Here is a 16,884-nt window from a genome sequence, read left to right as displayed (position 1 = left end):
CGTCCTCTGCAGGCGGCGTAACCCGGTCCAGCTTTATCGATCGTCTTCACCGACGAAACACGAGCGCCGTCAACGCGTTCACGACCGACGTGCCGCATTTAGAATAAACAAAAAAAAAATGGACGCGAGGGCCCACAGCTGGTTAGCTTAGCTTAGCTTAGCATAGCGAGCAGCAACAGGGAGGAAGCGTCATCTCAGTGTCTTTACCGGCAGATGCAGAGATGGAACAAACACAATCTGGCTCGTTCACAAGCGTCAGATGTCTCGTATTTATCGCACGCCGGCTCGCTCAGGGAAGATGCAAAGCCCCACGTTTAGAGCCGAGGGTGAAGACACAAAAAATCGCCGCAAAGACACAAAAGAGACAACGGAGAGACAACGGAGAGACAACGGAGAGACACAAAGAGACGAACACGGACTATAAAAGGGGCAAAATAACTGCAAAGAGACACAAGGCAACTGCAGATAAACACAATGCAACTACAAAGAGACACAAGGCAACTGCAAAGAGACACAATATTACTACAAAGAGACACAAGGCAACTGCAAAGAGACACAATGACGACTGCAAAGAGACACAATATTACTGCAAAGAGACACAATATTACTGCAAAGAGACACAATATTACTGCAAAGAGACACAAGACAACTACAAAGAGACACAATGACGACTGCAAAGAGACACAAGGCAACTGCAAAGAGACACAATATGACTGCAAAGAGACACAAGGCAACTGCAAAGAGGCGCATGGTGAACGGGTCGTCACTGATCGCCGGCTCGCTCAGAATAGAAGCAAACCTCCACGTTTAGAGCCGAGGATGTTGTTTTTTTTGCTTTTGCGTCGTCGCGGCGCTGCTCGCTGCACTCTGCTGCCATGGAGACGAGGAGGTTGTTTACGGAGCCGGGCCTCGGGCGCCGAGGACACAGAGACTTCTCCACTGCACGTAAACACCTTTATTTTTGCCTCTCAACACGACGTGAGCTTCACTCTTTCTGCCGCGTCAGACGTCATGTGAAAGCTGACGTTTGAAGCGTGAAGCTGCAGCTTGAGTCTGAGGCCCGACCGGCTGGACGCAAAGAGTCGACCTGCAGGCGTCTCCAGGAAGAAGGTAGGACCCGAGTTTGTGTTTCAAAAGCAAAACAAGGAGATGGTTTGTGTTGAGTGCCGATCTCACTGAGTTCCTGCAGCATCTGGATGGAAGAAGAGACTCAAAGTGAGCATGAAGACACAAAAAAGACAACAGAGAGACACAAAAAGACGCAAAGAGACACAATTACTGCAAAGAGACACAATAAGATTCACAATTAATATGAAAAGAGTGTGTGTGTGTGTGTGTGTGTGTGTGTGTGTGTGTGTGTGTGTGTGTGTGTGTGTGTGTGTGTGTGTGTGTGTGTTCTCCAGAGGATGAATGAATCAGAGCTGCAGTCCACTGCTTAAAGGGCCAGTGCAGGTTTTACCGCCATCTGGTGGCGAGGATTCAGATTGCACCCAATGGAAACTTACACCAAGCGTGTGTGTGTGTGTGTGTGTGTATGTGTGTGTGTGTGTGTGTGTGTGTGTGTGTGTGTGTGTGTGTGTGTGTGTGTACTGTATAAGTCTGCATACAGCTGCAGAAAATGCTGAGAAGCCTCTTCTGAAGACACAAGAGAGAGCGAGAGAGAGAGAGAGCGAGAGAGAGAGAGAGAGAGAGAGAGAGAGAGAGAGAGAGAGAGAGAGAGAGAGAGAGAGAGAGAGAGAGAGAGAGAGAGCATGTTGTGTAGAGATACTTGATCAGAAACTGGGAGACATTGCTAGATTTTTATAAATGTATAAATCATCCGATGCGTTCAGGGGCTGCAGGATTCCTCAGCGGTCGCGTCGCGCTGCAGCTGCAGGTGCAGGACTCGTAAAATAATCCCGATTTACAGCCGCAATAAAACAAACAGATTAAACCTCTTTTTACAAGGAACACGGTCACGCTCAGGATCCAGCTCGGCCTCGACGCGTCAGGGAGACGTCCATCTCCTTAGTCTATCTGTAAGGCCGAGCCCAAACTCATCTCCTTAGTCTATCTGTAAGGCTGAGCCCAAACTCATCTCCTTAGTCTATCTGTAAGGCTAAGCCCAAACTCATCTCCTTAGTCTATCTGTAAGGCCGAGCCCAAACTCATCTCCTTAGTCTATCTGTAAGGCTGAGCCCAAACTCATCTCCTTAGTCTATCTGTAAGGCTGAGCTCTAGAGAAGAAACTCATCTCCTTAGTCTATCTGTAAGGCTGAGCCCTACAGATGAAACTCATCTCCTTACTCTATCTTTAAGGCTGAGCCCCAGGAAGTAAACTCATCTCCTTACTCTATCTGTAAGGCTGAGCCTAAACTCATCTCCTTACTCTATCTGTAAGGCTGAGCCCAAACTCATCTCCTTACTCTATTTGTAAGGCTGAGCCCTAGGGAGGAAACTCATCTCCTTACTCTGTCTCTAAGGCTGAGCTCTAGAGAAGAAACTCATCTCCTTACTCTATTTGTAAGGCTGAGCCCTAGGGAGGAAACTCATCTCCTTACTCTGTCTCTAAGGCTGAGCTCTAGAGAAGAAACTCATCTCCTTAGTCTATCTGTAAGGCTGAGCCCTACAGATGAAACTCATCTCCTTACTCTATCTTTAAGGCTGAGCCCCAGGAAGTAAACTCATCTCCTTACTCTATCTGTAAGGCTGAGCCTAAACTCATCTCCTTACTCTATCTGTAAGGCTGAGCCCAAACTCATCTCCTTACTCTATTTGTAAGGCCGAGCCCTAGGGAGGAAACTCATCTCCTTACTCTATCTCTAAGGCTGAGCCTCACAGAGTTCAGTGTCTGAACTCCGACATCTTCATGAGGATTTTAAATCCACGTGAACTTTTTGAAACGTGAAACATTCCCTGAAAAAAAAAAACTTTTTAACGTCTCTTCCAACAAATTCAGACGAATTTAGAGCCGAGTCGTAACTTTTTTCTTACTTCGTGATCGACAGTCACGAAACTTTGTAAGGTTTTCTTCCGCGGGCGGCTTTACCTCCTCTTCACCTCCTCTTCATCTCCTCTTCACCTCCTCTTCATCTCTCTTCACCTCTCTTCACCTCTCTTCACCTCCCCTTCATCTCCTCTTCATCTCCTCTTCATCTCCGCTTCACCTCCTCTTCATCGCTCTTCATCTCTCTTCACCTCCTCTTCATCTCTCCTCATCTCCTCTTCATTGCTCTTCACCTCCTCTTTATCTCTTTTTATCTCTCTTCATCTCCTCTTCATCGCTCTTCATCTCTCTTCACCTCCTCTTCATCTCCTCTTCACCTCCTCTTCATCTCTCTTCACCTCCTCCTCACCTCTTCTTCATCTCCTCTTCATCTCTCTTCACCTCCTCTTCATCTCCTCTTCACCTCCTCCTCACCTCCTCTTCATCGCTCTTCATCTCGGCTCATAAACTCACCATTTAGCCTCATTAATTCGAGGGCGCTGACACAGTAAACACAGTTTATTGCAGTAACCGGAGAGGAATGTTTGCTCACTTTTAATAAACGCCGTCTTAAAATAAATAATAAGAGGATCCGGGGGCTTTACGGGGAGGCGGCGGTTCAATACCCGTGCAAGCAGAGCAGGCGTCTGGAGCTAATACCCTTCGTTTGACTGCGGCTTTGCCGCTGAACCCTCCCCGTCAGAAAGGTAGAGTTTCCTTTGTTTTCTGTTTAATCTCTGTGGATTTCTTTTATGAGACGTTTCTCTTTCTGATTCCTTCCCAAATAACCGTCTTCGCTCGGCGCCGACGGACGCTTTAAACGCGGCGAGCGGGCGCCTCGTCTCCGGCGTTGACCTCTTGTTGGCAGCGTCTCACACGATGGAAGCAAAGAGAGGAGGCGAGGAGGTTAATGTAAGTTTGGCGGAGTGGAAAGTGTATTAAAAAAAAGGGAAAAAAGGGTTGGAACTCGTCTTCCTCCTCCTCTTCCTCCCCGTCCTCCTCTCCGCCTCGGCATTGTTCTCTCGTGCACAAAAGGGGGTTTCTCTTTGTCGGCGCCCGGGAGCGATGGAGATTGAAATCCGGAGTGAAATGCGAGCAACAAAAGGAGGAGGCCGTTCAATCAGGAGGAGGCGTCCCGGTGCCGTCTCCTCCTCCTGGAGGCCGCATGGCGTCCAGCGGCGCCACGGCGAGGAGGAAACGTGGCGCGAGCGTGGACGCGGAAACGGCGAGTTCAGACGAAGCGGAGACGGAGAAACAGATTCATTGGTGTGTGTCGACGTGTGTGTGTGTGTGTGTGTGTGTGTGTGTGTGTGTGTGTGTGTGTGTGTGTGTGTGTGTGTGTGTGTTGTAGCGTAGGTTTGGAGAAGAGTTTCACTTCTTTCATGTTAATAATTTAACTGGTTTTTAGAGGATGGTAGCTTAGCGGGATTAGCGCGGTTAGCTGCTAACCTCGCTAACAAAAGGGCGGAGATTCATTATCAAATACATTTTCATCCACTTTTTTTTGCTGCCGTGTCTTTCAAAATCTAAATGATAGTGTGTAGACTCAATACGCACAAAGATACACACAAACACACAAGCAATCAAATGTCCTATAATAAAGTAATGAAGTTAATTAAGTTGAAATGTTGATTAAGCAAACTCACATTTATCTCTTTTTTTTATATACTGAATTATTTTCATGAAGAAAACTCACATAGTCTCCTGAGTGTGTGTGTGTGTGTGTGTGTGTGTGTGTGTGTATGTGTGTGTGTGTGTAAGAGAGAGGAGGGTTTTTTTTTAATTCATCCTCTATATGACAAAGTAATTTATTAGGTTTTAGTTGAGTGACAGACTGTTTAATAATAGTAATAATAATAATACTTATTCTTTATTATAAATCAATATTTAGTTGGATGTGTGTTTTAAGTTGTTCTTATGTTTTGTCTCTTTAAATCTGTGTTACTTTTGCCTTTAATTGTTACCTACAGCTGTTTTTTATTAATAATACAGATAAATATTGACCCCACATTTCTACATTTAACTATATTTTCAGTTTATATTTCACACAAACTCACGCTGGACTTTTACTTTGAATCGCTACAGTTTTGTATTTTAATCAAATTCTCAAACTCTTAAAAGTCGTGTTTTTTCCTGTCATATGAATACTTATACTTCTTTTTCATTTCTCCACATTAAAGTCCGTGAAAGAGACGCGTCGCTGCTTTGAGTGGCAGCTCAGAGGCGACTGATGGCTGTGAAATGAAACAGTTTGTCTGAACGACTCAGACAGCACGTGATGAAGAGCGTGATGAAGAGCGTGATGAAGAGCGTGAGACGTCTCATTTCTTCTCCTCTCTCCAGAAAATGACGGCCAGCATTATGTTTATTATTTCCCTCTGCCGCCGCCGCTGCGTCCTCTTCCTCTCTGGATCTTCATCCTCGCTGTCAGAGAGCAGCGGCTCTGAGTGATTCGAGGAAATCTCCTCTCAGCTTCCCAGAAGCTCCCTGCAGCGCGCAGAGTTCATACATATCCACCTGCGCTTCTCTGAACTACTGACAGAAACAGTCATTTTCATCATCATCATCATCATCGTCGTCATCATCATCGTCAGAAGGAGCTTCAGGTTCAATTAGGATCATTTGCTCCAGTGCATTTTAGATTTTATATATTTAGTCACTAAATATGTTAAAATAGCAAAAACAACAATGGAGGTTGCTTCTGATAAGTGTTGTTTGTGTGTTTGACAGGTCAGTGAACGCGTCCCTGGTCCTCACCCGCAAAATATATGAACGCAAATAATTCTACACAGAGACCGAAATAACTACAGAAATGCAAAACAGCTGCAAAAAGACACAACACAACTGCAAAAAGACACAAAACAGCTACAAAAAGACACAAAAAGCTACACACAGAGACTCACCAATAAGAAGAGGCACAAAACAGCTACAAAAAGACACAAAACAGCTACAAAAAGACACAAAAAGCTACACACAGAGACTCACCAATAAGAAGAGGCACAAAACAGCTACAAAAAGACACAAAACAGCTACAAAAAGACACAAAACAGCTGCAAATAGACGCAAAACAGCTGCAAAAAGACACAAAACAGCTACAAAGAGACACAACAAAGCCACAAAGAGACACTACATAACGTCTCACTGAGCCGCTGTGTTTTACAGACTCCTCTCGTCGGGCGGAGCCTGAAGGCATCTCGTGGTGCCTTCAGGCTCATCATCTCTGCAGCTTTTAATCACCGGAGCAATCAAACCAAACCAAACAAATCTATTTCTCCTCTGAACTTTCACCAACGAGTTTAATAATGTTGCAGCAGAGTGTGTGTGTGTGTGTGTGTGTGTGTGTGTGTGTGTGTGTGTGTGTGTGTGTGTGTGTGTGTGTGTGTGTGTGTGTGGAGTTTACGAGCTCTCCAGTAACAGCTGGGATCGCTCTGTGTGTTGCCGGTTGCTGCCAGCAGGTGGAGACATTGAGCAACTTTCTTTCTTTTTTTATTTTTAATAATATGCAGATGCACTAATATTTAAAATCCCTGTGACTGCTCTTCTGGCGAGGTTCATTTAAATGTTTCAACAACTACATGGGGTGTCATGACATTTGTGTTACACATTTTATATTCAAGGTCAGAGGAAGTGTCAAAAAATATGTAAACCGGAGAGATTCACATCACATCAGCGTGTAATCAAATTAGCAAACATGAGCATGCTCACCTGAGAGGGAACAAAGTATTTTTAGCAGCGCATATGAATAAGATTTTACGTTTATGGGATAGTGTTCATTTGTATCCCTCACATGAAAGTCTGAAGTCTGCTCTCTGGTGACACCTGCTGGTCAAACACAACATTGTACTGTTCATAAGAAGTCTGCTCTCTGGTGACACCTGCTGGTCAAACACAACATTTTACTGTTCATAAGAAGTCTGCTCTCTGGTGACACCTGCTGGTCAAACACAACATTGTACTGTTCATAAGAAGTCTGCTCTCTGGTGACACCTGCTGGTCAAACACAACATTGTACTGTTCATAAGAAGTCTGCTCTCTGGTGACACCTGCTGGTCAAACACAACACAACACTCTGGTCGTGTTCAGACGCTCCTGTTCGCTAGTGACGTCATGCACTTGTTTAAGTTTTTACAGAGGGCAAAAAAACACAACATTAATATTGTTTAATTTTTTTTGAAGTACTTTATGAAAAGTGTGCACATTATTTATTTCCATTTTCTGCTACTTTATACTTTTAGTTTCCACTATTTAACAATAAAATGCTTTATGCCGCTACTTTTTAATGTCAAGTTATCAACAATTTGACAAATAATAAGTGAGAGAGGTTCCTCTCCCATTGCAAAGAGATCAACAATCTGTAAAGTGTGATAATAAATACACTTTTCTTTCTAATGTTATGATATTAAACCAGTGCTGGAGGGAGAGGAAAACATCAGGAAGAGGAAAAGAAGAAAAGAAGTATTATTTTACAATTTCACTTTTGTTCTACTTATTGACTTAAAGCCGTGTTATATATTCAGATATATATTCAGAAATGTACAATTGTTGGTGTCAGAGAGAAGACATGTCTGAGATAAAGTGACAATAACGAGCACAACGTGAGGCAGAGCGATGGGCTCTGTGGCGACACCTGCCGGTGGGAAATAGCATCTACTCTTTAAAATCAATGTAATCAATCCTCTTATCAGAATGGGACTGATTGGCTCTCCACCAGTACTCATCATCCTCAACATGAACTGGGGTTACATTGCACTTCCAGAGTTGTAAAACGTGCAAAAACAATTTCGACGATCAGATTTAAAAAATGAATAATCTGATTAATTGATAATTGAGCTTCCACCTTTTCAGTCTGTGTTGTGTATCAGTGGCTTTACTTATTGTATTGTGTGTAATGATGGACTGAATAAAACACATACCACTAGAAAAAAAACTCACATAATAAACACAAATCTAAATAATCCAACAAAGCTTTGCACGAATCACGAGCGAGGACGTTTTCCACCTTGAAGTCACGCGCCATTCATCCTAACTCCTAAACAAGCCGCGGTGTGTTTGCAGAGGGTTTGTCGAGGGGCTTGAAGCCGCGTCTCGTATCTCCTCCAGGGGCAAAGTGCACTTCAACTTCCAGAGGGATTCAGCGCGATGCTGCGGTTCTGATCGTCGAGCTGCAGCCGGAGGAGCATCAGGACCGAGCCGCCGGTCCAGACCCGGGATGACAGCACCGAGGGGCCCGCGCGCGGCGCCGCGTCTGGATGAAGTCATCAAGCGGTGAGACGTCGTGTGTTCGGTTTGTGTTTGTTTACAGACAAGCGACTGTTTTCCGGTCGAAGGTCCTTCCTGAGCCTCTTGTCTCTTACGTGTAGATGTTTTGCAGAGTGCGTTTTGTTGCAGTCAGTTTATAATATCAAAAAAGAGACAACAAGGTGCAGGTAATTTATTCATTTTGCTTTTAGTGGTTATTTTAAAAGGTGTACTTTTTAAAATGCTTATCTGAGTGGCCTCTATGTGTCTTATTTTATACAATGAGAAGCTTATTTTGCTCAGTCCTCCTAATCACAATAAACTTAAGGTAATAAATAAATAAAAAATAAGGCACAACAAATAACATATATAACAAAATATAACAGTATTGCACAACAATATGATCAAAGTATTGCTATGATATGATAAATCTGATATTCTTGTATATATACGGGTAGTTTGCTCTAAAGATATTCCTTCATGTTGTGTTAGTTGGTTATATTTGAAGTATCTTAAGTTTTTAAATACATGCAGATCAAACAGAACAACTGTGAGGTGTAGAGGATAGAAGCACGAAGGAAACAGTCATACTCTAATAAAGTATAACACATCTTTCCTCCAGAGATGACAGTGAAGCAGCTCATGTGTCTCTTGTCATGACGTGTCACGGTGTGTTGCGTAACGTTACACCTTTATGTGCACAAACAATTATCTCACTCTTCATAGTTGTTTACTTTAAGTCACGTGGTTGTTGGTCTCTGAAACGACGTGCAGTCAATGTGACTGATGCATGAAACATTATTTAATTTTAAAAAAAAGTGTATAAAGTCAAACTGCGTGAACACATGGGCGTGGCCTAACGCTACACGTCATCACTCAAGGTATAGGAGCTTCCTATACCTTTAAGGATGCTGCTTTGTGTGACATGTTTGGTTAACAAGTCTGGGCTGCGTGTGTGTGTGTGTGTGTGAGAGAGAGAGAGAGAGAGAGAGAGAGAGAGTTGGCCACACCCAGTAGTGACAGCACACTTGTATCAATAGATTTATAGTCTTAATAAACCTCAGTCTGAAGAATATCACCTGTCAGAGTCGCTTCATTCCGCATAACGGGAGCTCCGCACAGAGGATCTGCGTGATGTGGATTTGCGGGATGCAACACGTCACGCGTCATGAAAATCACCTTTTGATTTCATTTTCTGAACGAGTCCCGCACGGGTTTGACGTCCCGCTGCATGCCGGGTAAACGACGCAGGTGCGACTGAGCAGCTCTTAACGCGCGAGAGCCCGTCCGCGTGCCTCGGACCTTCACCGCAGTGTGACGGTGCGGGAGTCTGACACCTGGACACCTCTTCTTCTTCTTCTTCTTCCTCTTCTTCTTCTTCTTCTTCTTCTTCTTCTTCTCTGTGAGTATGTTTCATTCATGTCGACATCAAAGTGAATGCCGCGGCGTCTCGTGCAGGTTTATTTAGCATTTCTTCCTTCATATTGACTCAATGTTCGCTGTTAATGTTCCGTTATCGTTTTAGATTATCTTGTGAAACTTAACGGTTCTGGTTTGTGATTAAGGAAGAAGTAAATCATTTACTCACACAACAGTTTGCACATATTTCATTTTAAGTCCTGCAAAAAGTTGACTGAAGTAAATACAACACGATGTACTCAAAGTATTTAAAGTGCAGAGGTATTAATGTATTAAATGTGACTCGACTTTATATGCTTTTGGTAGTTTAATCTGTTACAATGCAGCTTATTTTGTGTTTTCTATATAAAATATAGCTCTTAAATGAATGTATGAGAGTACAGTACAAGGCTTCTCTGTAATGTGCAGTAGAAGTACAAAGTAGCATGAAATGGAGCCTCGAAATACAACTTCAATTATATATCTGAGTAAATGTACCTTGTTCTTTTCCACTATGTATTGGAATCCTTAAATCTGTGTTCTCTGTGTACTTTATCAGTGTAATACTACTACCAATACTTCAACCATCCTTCATACTGCAAAAGTAAACTGTTCTCATTTCCATTACGCGGCCTCGAGTTATTGTTAAGTGTTGTTCGACCACATCCTTGCACTGCAGAGTGCATTGCTTTGTGTGTGTGTGTGTGTGTGTGTGTGTGTGTGTGTGTGTGTGTGTGTGTGTGTGACATCGTTCACTACGCAGCTTGTTAGTTTCGAGGCGACGGCTCTGCTCCATCTTCTGTCGTGTTGATATGAAAGATATTTTTGAAGTCGACGGTGTTTCCTGTTTTTTAGAAACGACCCAGTTAATTCCTGTCGGGTCGAGGTTACAGGAAGGTTTAGTTTTGGCAGGATCCTCTTGTGTGAGGACACAAACCAGATCTTCATCGTGTGTGTGTAGCCGCTGCTTGCTGTGTCTTGTGTTGTGTTGTCGATACCTAATGTAGAAAACTCGCAGTGGGTTTTATTGCAAATGGAAACCGTTCATTTCTGGTCGGCCCGAGTGTGAATGTTTTCCTTATCTCTGGTAGCCAGGCGCCAGTCACGGGTGCACCCTCCCTTCTTTGCCTCTTTAATAATAATAATAACAATTATAATAATAATGAACCTGAGAAAAACTTATCGTCACATTTCAAATAAAACAATACTTCATAGAATATCTAAAAAGGCACAAAGAATAGATAAAAACTTGCATGTTTGGTCCAGTTCTCAATGTCTGCAGGTTGAGATGTGTAGAAAACTTGTGGCGTGTCTGTATCGTACAAACCAAAACACGAAGAGAGGCTTCAAGAACATAAAAGACCTTGAAGGTGACAGAAAATGGTGGACACAACCTTCCTCTTGTGTTAGCTTTCTGTTAGCACCTCTTGTGTTAGCTTTCTGTTAGCATTTATGTCTTAAATGAGCTGTAAAATACACTTAAAACAATGATCTATTATCCAAAAAGCTTCTCATCTCTTGGTTACGTTGTTAGGCTTCCTTATCCATGAACATATTGTTTTATTTTAATATTTTTGCTGTGGGCCTTTAACTTGTCAGGATATCCTCCATTTCAATCTTAAAAAAATGGTAAAATGAACCTCAAGAGAATCATATAAATAAGTAAATATTACCTGACTGTTACTGAGGGGTATTAGAACACATCTCTTAAATAAATGTGTTTTATTTATTTGTTCATTTTAATAATATTACCTATAGTAACAGCCCTGTCACTTTGGTTTGTGTGGAGCCTTTCCTAGTTTCCTTGTTTCCTTGTTTCCTTGCAGCTGTTGTTTGGGGGGGTTGGCATGGCAGAGGGTCCTCGGTGAAGAGGCCACACCCGAGCCCATGAGCAACACTTTCCTCTTTTTTTTATTCTAGTTGACGGTTTATTCCCAGCAGTGCAGCCTGAATTGCGACACTCTAAGAGGGGTTGTGTCAAAAATGACACAACGTGTTGAATTGTAACACATCAGAGTGTGCACACAGGGACAACCCATGTTGTGTTAATTTCAACACAGTAACTGTGTTCTACACACCAGTTGTGTTGCATATCTGGCTTAACACACACATGTGTGTTTAACACATTGTGTGTAACCCAGATAAACACATAATTGTGTTATTGTAGTGACTGTAATGAATATTTTTCTTTCAATAATAATGAAAAACAAGGATACAACCATGAGCCTTTATTAAATGTTTCATTTCTTTTCAAAGGCATTTGTAAAACATGACGGTGTCTGAACCACACCTACACAATCTTGCACCTCGGATTGTGTTGCAGTTTGTCATCGCTAAAATTTGACATGGTGTCAAGAGGTCGTCGTGTCATATTTATACACACACACACGTACAGTCTTATGAGTGTGAGGATGCGCCAGCTTCTAATAAGTAATTATTATTAATTATAATGTAAAATAAAAATGTCCCAGCGTGTGAATCACCATCCTTCCTTCCTGCTGCTGTCAGGCTGCACAACAAGCGTTGCTCAGACCACAAGAACACACTTTAATCACATAAATACATTGTATCCTCTATGTATAAATAATATTGTTATTGTGGATTAATACTGTTTTATTTATATGTGTGTGTGTGTGTCTCTTGTTTGCACTTCTGAAATCCTGCAACTGTCCTAATAAAGAAATATCTCATTGTTTGCCTTAGAAAAATTCACTCGACCGCCTCGGAGTAAAATCCTTAAAACAGGAACATTTATTCGTGGCAGAGTCAGAAGTACAAGGTGATAGACACATTGCATATCAGACTGCTCAAAGAACCAGCTCTTAAATACTCATCATGACCACGAACAGAAGCCCTCATGACGTCTTCGGCCTAATCGGGAACCTTTCCCCTCGTCCCACAGAGCGGTCTGTGAGAAATGGTCGTATGATATCAAAGGAACTGCTCGTTCTTTCAGACAGAAACATACAGATTCAGCCTCACTGCTATCAGGAGACATGCTGAGTCTGTGTGTGAGATAAAACAGAGACAGAAAGATGAGAAGTCTGAATAGCACAGTGAAACAGTAACTGATTAAGTGTGACTCTTTCTTTTCTCCAAGCATTGAAGTGACTCAGTAACCCAGTGTGTGTCTAACGGTACTTCTGTGTCAACATGACGGAAGAACAAAAAACCAAATGGACAAACTTCTGATCAAATAGCCGGGTGGTACGAACTAAAGGTGGACGGCGGTGCCTTTAGAAGTCGTAGACGTCTCTGCCCAGCTTTTGTTTAAATGTCTTCATATCTGTTCCTCAGGTTGGGACTCTGTGGCTGGATGGACAAGCCTAAACGAATCAAAGGGAAGTTCTTCTTCCTCTTCATCGTCACCCTGGTCTTCATCCTCTGCATCGCGGCGAGAACGCGCAGGACCTACGGGTCCGTGCCGCGGCCGCAATTGGCTCCGGACGCCTGCCCCTCGCGGATCTCCGAGCGGACCATCACCCCCCTCGGCGACACCAAGCACTTCCTGGTGTCGGCCTACATGGACCAGAGGGAGGCCGGCTTCGACGTGCGCATCATCGGCATCTTTAAGATCGACTCCATCCGACCCCTTAGCTGCGCTTTCTGCTGCGCGGGCCGGTTGTCAAGCACCGCTCCAGGAACCATTCTGCAACACCCGGACCGCTTTGGTTTCCCTTACGTCACGACGGACGTCATGTGTCGGATTCCTCCAAAATGCAGCGCTACGCATGTCCGTCTCCTCACTGAGCCAGGCAAAGGGAATCAATCCAACCAGACCTGGCTCCCCATAAGGAACCAGAAAACCAAGAGCAAAGAGGACAAGTTCCAGTTCAACTTCACCGTCTGCGTCTCCAACCTGTTTGGAGACTACAACAACGTCCTTCAGTTTGCACAGACCCTGGAGATGTACAGGTCAGCGCAGCGGCAACGCCACAAACCCCCATGTGAGTTGGGTAAACCAACCATTTACCTCTTCTTTTTCCTTCCCCTCCCCTTGCTGCAGGTTGCTGGGTGTGAACCGGGTGGTGATCTACAACACCAGCTGCGGCCCGGACCTGGACCGCCTGCTGCAGGGCTACAGCCGGGAGGGCTTCGTGGAGATGGTCCCCTGGCCCATCGACCAGCACCTGAACCCGTCTCGCGGCTGGCTCTTCTCGGAGAGCGGTGGGGACGTGCACTACTTCGGCCAGCTGACCACGCTCAACGAGTGCGTCTACAGGTCCATGGAGCGCTCGCGCTACGTCCTGTTGAACGACATCGACGAGATCATCATGCCGTACCGACACGACGACCTGCCGGCTCTGATGGACGCGCTCCAGCGGCAGCATCCAGACGTAGGGACACTCTGGACAAATATTACAGATCTGCAGCAAGCCCTGTTTCGCCTCCTTATTCCGCAAAAAAAAGAGTGAAAATATATAAAAGTCGGATTACAAGCCGCTACTACCCTCGGTGGGTGTCCCCCCTGTAGCCAGCTAGCGCTGCTGCTAGCTAGCTCCCCACTGCTGCTAGTTTCCCGCTGCCACTGCCCGTGTCCCTACTGTAGCCAGCTAGTGCTGCTGCTAGCTAGCTCCCCGCTGCTGCTGCTGCTGCTGCTGCTGCCCGCGTCCCTACTGTAGCAAGCTAGTGCTGCTGCTAGCTAGCTCCCCGCTGCTGCTAGCTCCCCGCTGCTGCTGCTGCTGCTGCTGCTGCTACTGCCCGCGTCCCTACTGTAGCAAGCTAGCGCTGCTGCTAGCTAGCTCCCCGCTGCTGCTGCTGCCCCCGTCACCACACTCCTGGTGCTGGGCACTACACTAAATTGAATGCTGCTCAGTTGCGAATGTTTCAAGAATGACAATTAATCAGGTTACAAGCCGCTCCTACTATCGGTGGGTGTCCCCGCTGTAGCAAGCTAGCGCTGCTGCTAGCTCCCTGCTGCTGCTAGCTCCCCGCTGCTGCTAGCTCCCCGCTGCTGCTGCTGCTGCTAGCTCCCCCACGTCGAGTCGGGGCTGGTCCCACTACCCGCGGTAGTTGTTGGGGGAACTAGCGGGGAGCTAGTACAAACTAGTGGGGTGGGCTAGCAACAGCGCTAGCTGGCTACAGCAGGAAGCTAGCAGCAGCGCGAGCTTGCTACAGCGGGGACACCCACCGAAGGTACTAGCGGCTTGTAACCCCACTTTTTTATTGTGTGTGTGTGTGTGTGTGTGTGTGTGTGTGTGTGTGTGTGTGTGTGAGAAAAATGTAAATAATCCTTTTTTTTGAGACACCTTGCTCATGCTGGATGTTCATAGTTATGATCAAAATATTTTTTAATTTTTTTTGCAGATAAACATTTTTTGATGACTCAAACAGAGAAAAACCTCTCGGGTTTTGAACAGTAACTAGCTAACCTTAAGATTATATTTAATGCTAATTTTGCATGTATATCCTCTCTCTCTCCCTCTCGCTCCTTCTTTCCCATCGTCCGTGCGGTACGACATCTCGTAGACGGGAGTGTTCCTCATCGAGAACCACATCTTCCCCAAGACGCATTTTGAGCCCAGCGGGAGGTTCCACCTGCCTCAGTGGGACGGCGTGCCGGGCGTCAACATCCTGGAGCACATCTACCGGGAGGACCCCGACCGGAAGGTGTACCACCCGCACAAGATGATCGTCCAGCCGAGGTACGCGGCCGCCGTGCGCTTAGCTTCAGGTCCTGGTTTGCGAAGCACTATTGGGGGTGTGAAGATCTCGCACAACGCGCCGTGCACGTGTTCCTCAAAGGCCGCTGTGTGTGTTTTTATGTTGTGCGTCGCAGGTCGGTGGTGTGGACCTCGGTGCACGAGGTGCTCCGGAATTACGGCTTGCATCTGAAGGTGCCGATGGACGTCTGTCGGATCGTCCACGTCCGCGTGGCCCTGCGGCGCTCGCTGGCGCTGGAGCAGCTCACCGAGGACAAGCGGCTCTGGGACTTCCAGGAGAAGCTGATCCCCGGCGTGGACGCGGCGCTGAGGAGAGCCGGGATGCTGAGCGAGGAGGGGCGGAGCTGAAGGACGGGGAGGACGGACGCCATGCGGGGGCAGAGGGGAGGAGGGGGGGGGGGGGGCGGGGGGGCAATGCTACCATTGTTTTCTAAAGAATGCGACAATATTTGCACTGAAAGGGGGGAGTCGCCACACTGCTGGAGCCGAGGACCGCACTGAAAGAAATGCTGCTCAGTCAGTGCGAATGTTTCAAAAATGACAATTTTGTAAAACACAGACGTGGCCAACGTGTTGCAATCCCCTCTTGTTCTCTCTCACTCTGAGAATGAAACTTCTTCCTTCTTCTACTACTACTCCTTCTACTAATCCCTTTTCTTCTGCTTCCTCTTCTTCTTCTCCTTCTCTTTCCTCTTCTTCCTTCGTCTTCTTCTTCTACTCCTTCTACTACTCATTATTCTTCTGCTTCCTCTTCTTCTCCTCCTTCTCTTACTCCCTTTTCTTCTGCTTCCTCTTCTCCTCTTCCTCTTTCTTTTTCTTCTCCCTTTTCTTCTGCTTCTCCTCCATCCTTCTTCTCCCTTTTCTTCTGCTTCCTCTTCTCCTCTTCCTCCACTCCCTTTTCTTCTGCTCCTCCTCCTTCTTCTCCTACTCCCTTTTGTTCTGCTTCCTCTTCTCCTCTTCCTCCTTCTTCTACTACTCCCTTTTCTTCTGCTTCTCCTCCATCCTTCTTCTCCCTTTTCTTCTGCTTCCTCTTCTCCTCTTCCTCCACTCCATTTTCTTCTGCTCCTCCTCCTTCTTCTCCTACTCCCTTTTCTTCTGCTTCCTCTTCCTCCTTCTTCTACTACTCCCTTTTCTTCTGCTTCTCCTCCATCCTTCTTCTCCCTTTTCTTCTGCTTCCTCTTCTCCACTCCCTTTTCTTCTGCTGCTCCTCGTCCTCCTTCTTTTCCTCCTCCCTTTTCTTCTGCTTCCTCTTTTTCTCCTCCTCTTTCCTCTTCCTCCTTCTTCTACAACTTCTTCTCCGGTGAACGAGAGGTCGAGTGTGAGCGGCTCGACGTCGTCGGCGTTGGAGGATCTTCACGGTTGCTAAATATACTTTTCCGGTCTGGACCCAAATCTGTCGCGAGGGGCCCGATTTATCGAGGCGACGCGACAAAAACACACCTTGTAAAATAAATGATGAATAAAACCAAACGTGTGTGCAGTCGAGTACACGGAGCTGCCAGATGGAGGACGATGATTCGCTGCTGTGGTCTCGACACATTTCAGGATGATTGCAACAACAAAAAACGCAGGCGGGTGTCACCGCAAGACGACACACAACGACGACTTTTAACTCTGAAC

At 45.5% G+C, this 16,884-nt stretch overlaps 1 protein-coding gene across 2 annotated transcripts; it reads left to right on the top strand.

The window, feature by feature from the left end:
• Window positions 1-892: 892 nt before the first annotated feature.
• On the top strand, window positions 893-15,626 carry LOC137802111 (beta-1,4-galactosyltransferase galt-1-like). 2 transcript variants are annotated; one of them, XM_068599703.1, is made up of 7 exons: window positions 893-1,110; window positions 5,146-5,276; window positions 8,066-8,230; window positions 12,899-13,516; window positions 13,608-13,938; window positions 15,071-15,246; window positions 15,381-15,626. In XM_068599703.1, exons 3-7 carry the CDS (start codon window positions 8,175-8,177, stop codon window positions 15,610-15,612), a joined length of 1,413 nt encoding a protein of 470 aa, XP_068455804.1. In that variant the 5' UTR covers window positions 893-1,110; window positions 5,146-5,276; window positions 8,066-8,174; the 3' UTR covers window positions 15,613-15,626. The 2 variants fall into 2 exon arrangements, with proteins under 2 accessions (XP_068455804.1, XP_068455803.1); XM_068599702.1 differs by lacking the exon at window positions 5,146-5,276 and having other exon boundaries at window positions 894-1,110.
• The last annotated feature ends 1,258 nt before the right edge of the window (window positions 15,627-16,884 follow it).

This window comes from Clinocottus analis, unplaced genomic scaffold (genome assembly GCF_023055335.1).
Source record: "Clinocottus analis isolate CAN_PGR_092001 unplaced genomic scaffold, fCliAna1.0.p SCAF_5, whole genome shotgun sequence".
Classification (NCBI taxonomy): domain Eukaryota; kingdom Metazoa; phylum Chordata; class Actinopteri; order Perciformes; family Cottidae; genus Clinocottus; species Clinocottus analis.
Note: the sequence above shows the minus strand (reverse complement) of the source record. Positions and strands in the feature narration are given on the sequence as shown.

What these genes read in the sequence shown, in the direction of transcription:
- LOC137802111 (XM_068599703.1), top strand. Translation starts at nt 8,175, where the DNA reads ATGACAGCACCGAGGGGCCCGCGCGCGGCGCCGCGTCTGGATGAAGTC. An exon ending in CTGGATGAAGTCATCAAGCG is followed by an intron (nt 8,231 to 12,898) that starts GTGAGACGTCGT and finishes TCTGTTCCTCAG; the next exon opens with GTTGGGACTCTGTGGCTGGA. An exon ending in CAGACCCTGGAGATGTACAG is followed by an intron (nt 13,517 to 13,607) that starts GTCAGCGCAGCG and finishes CCCTTGCTGCAG; the next exon opens with GTTGCTGGGTGTGAACCGGG.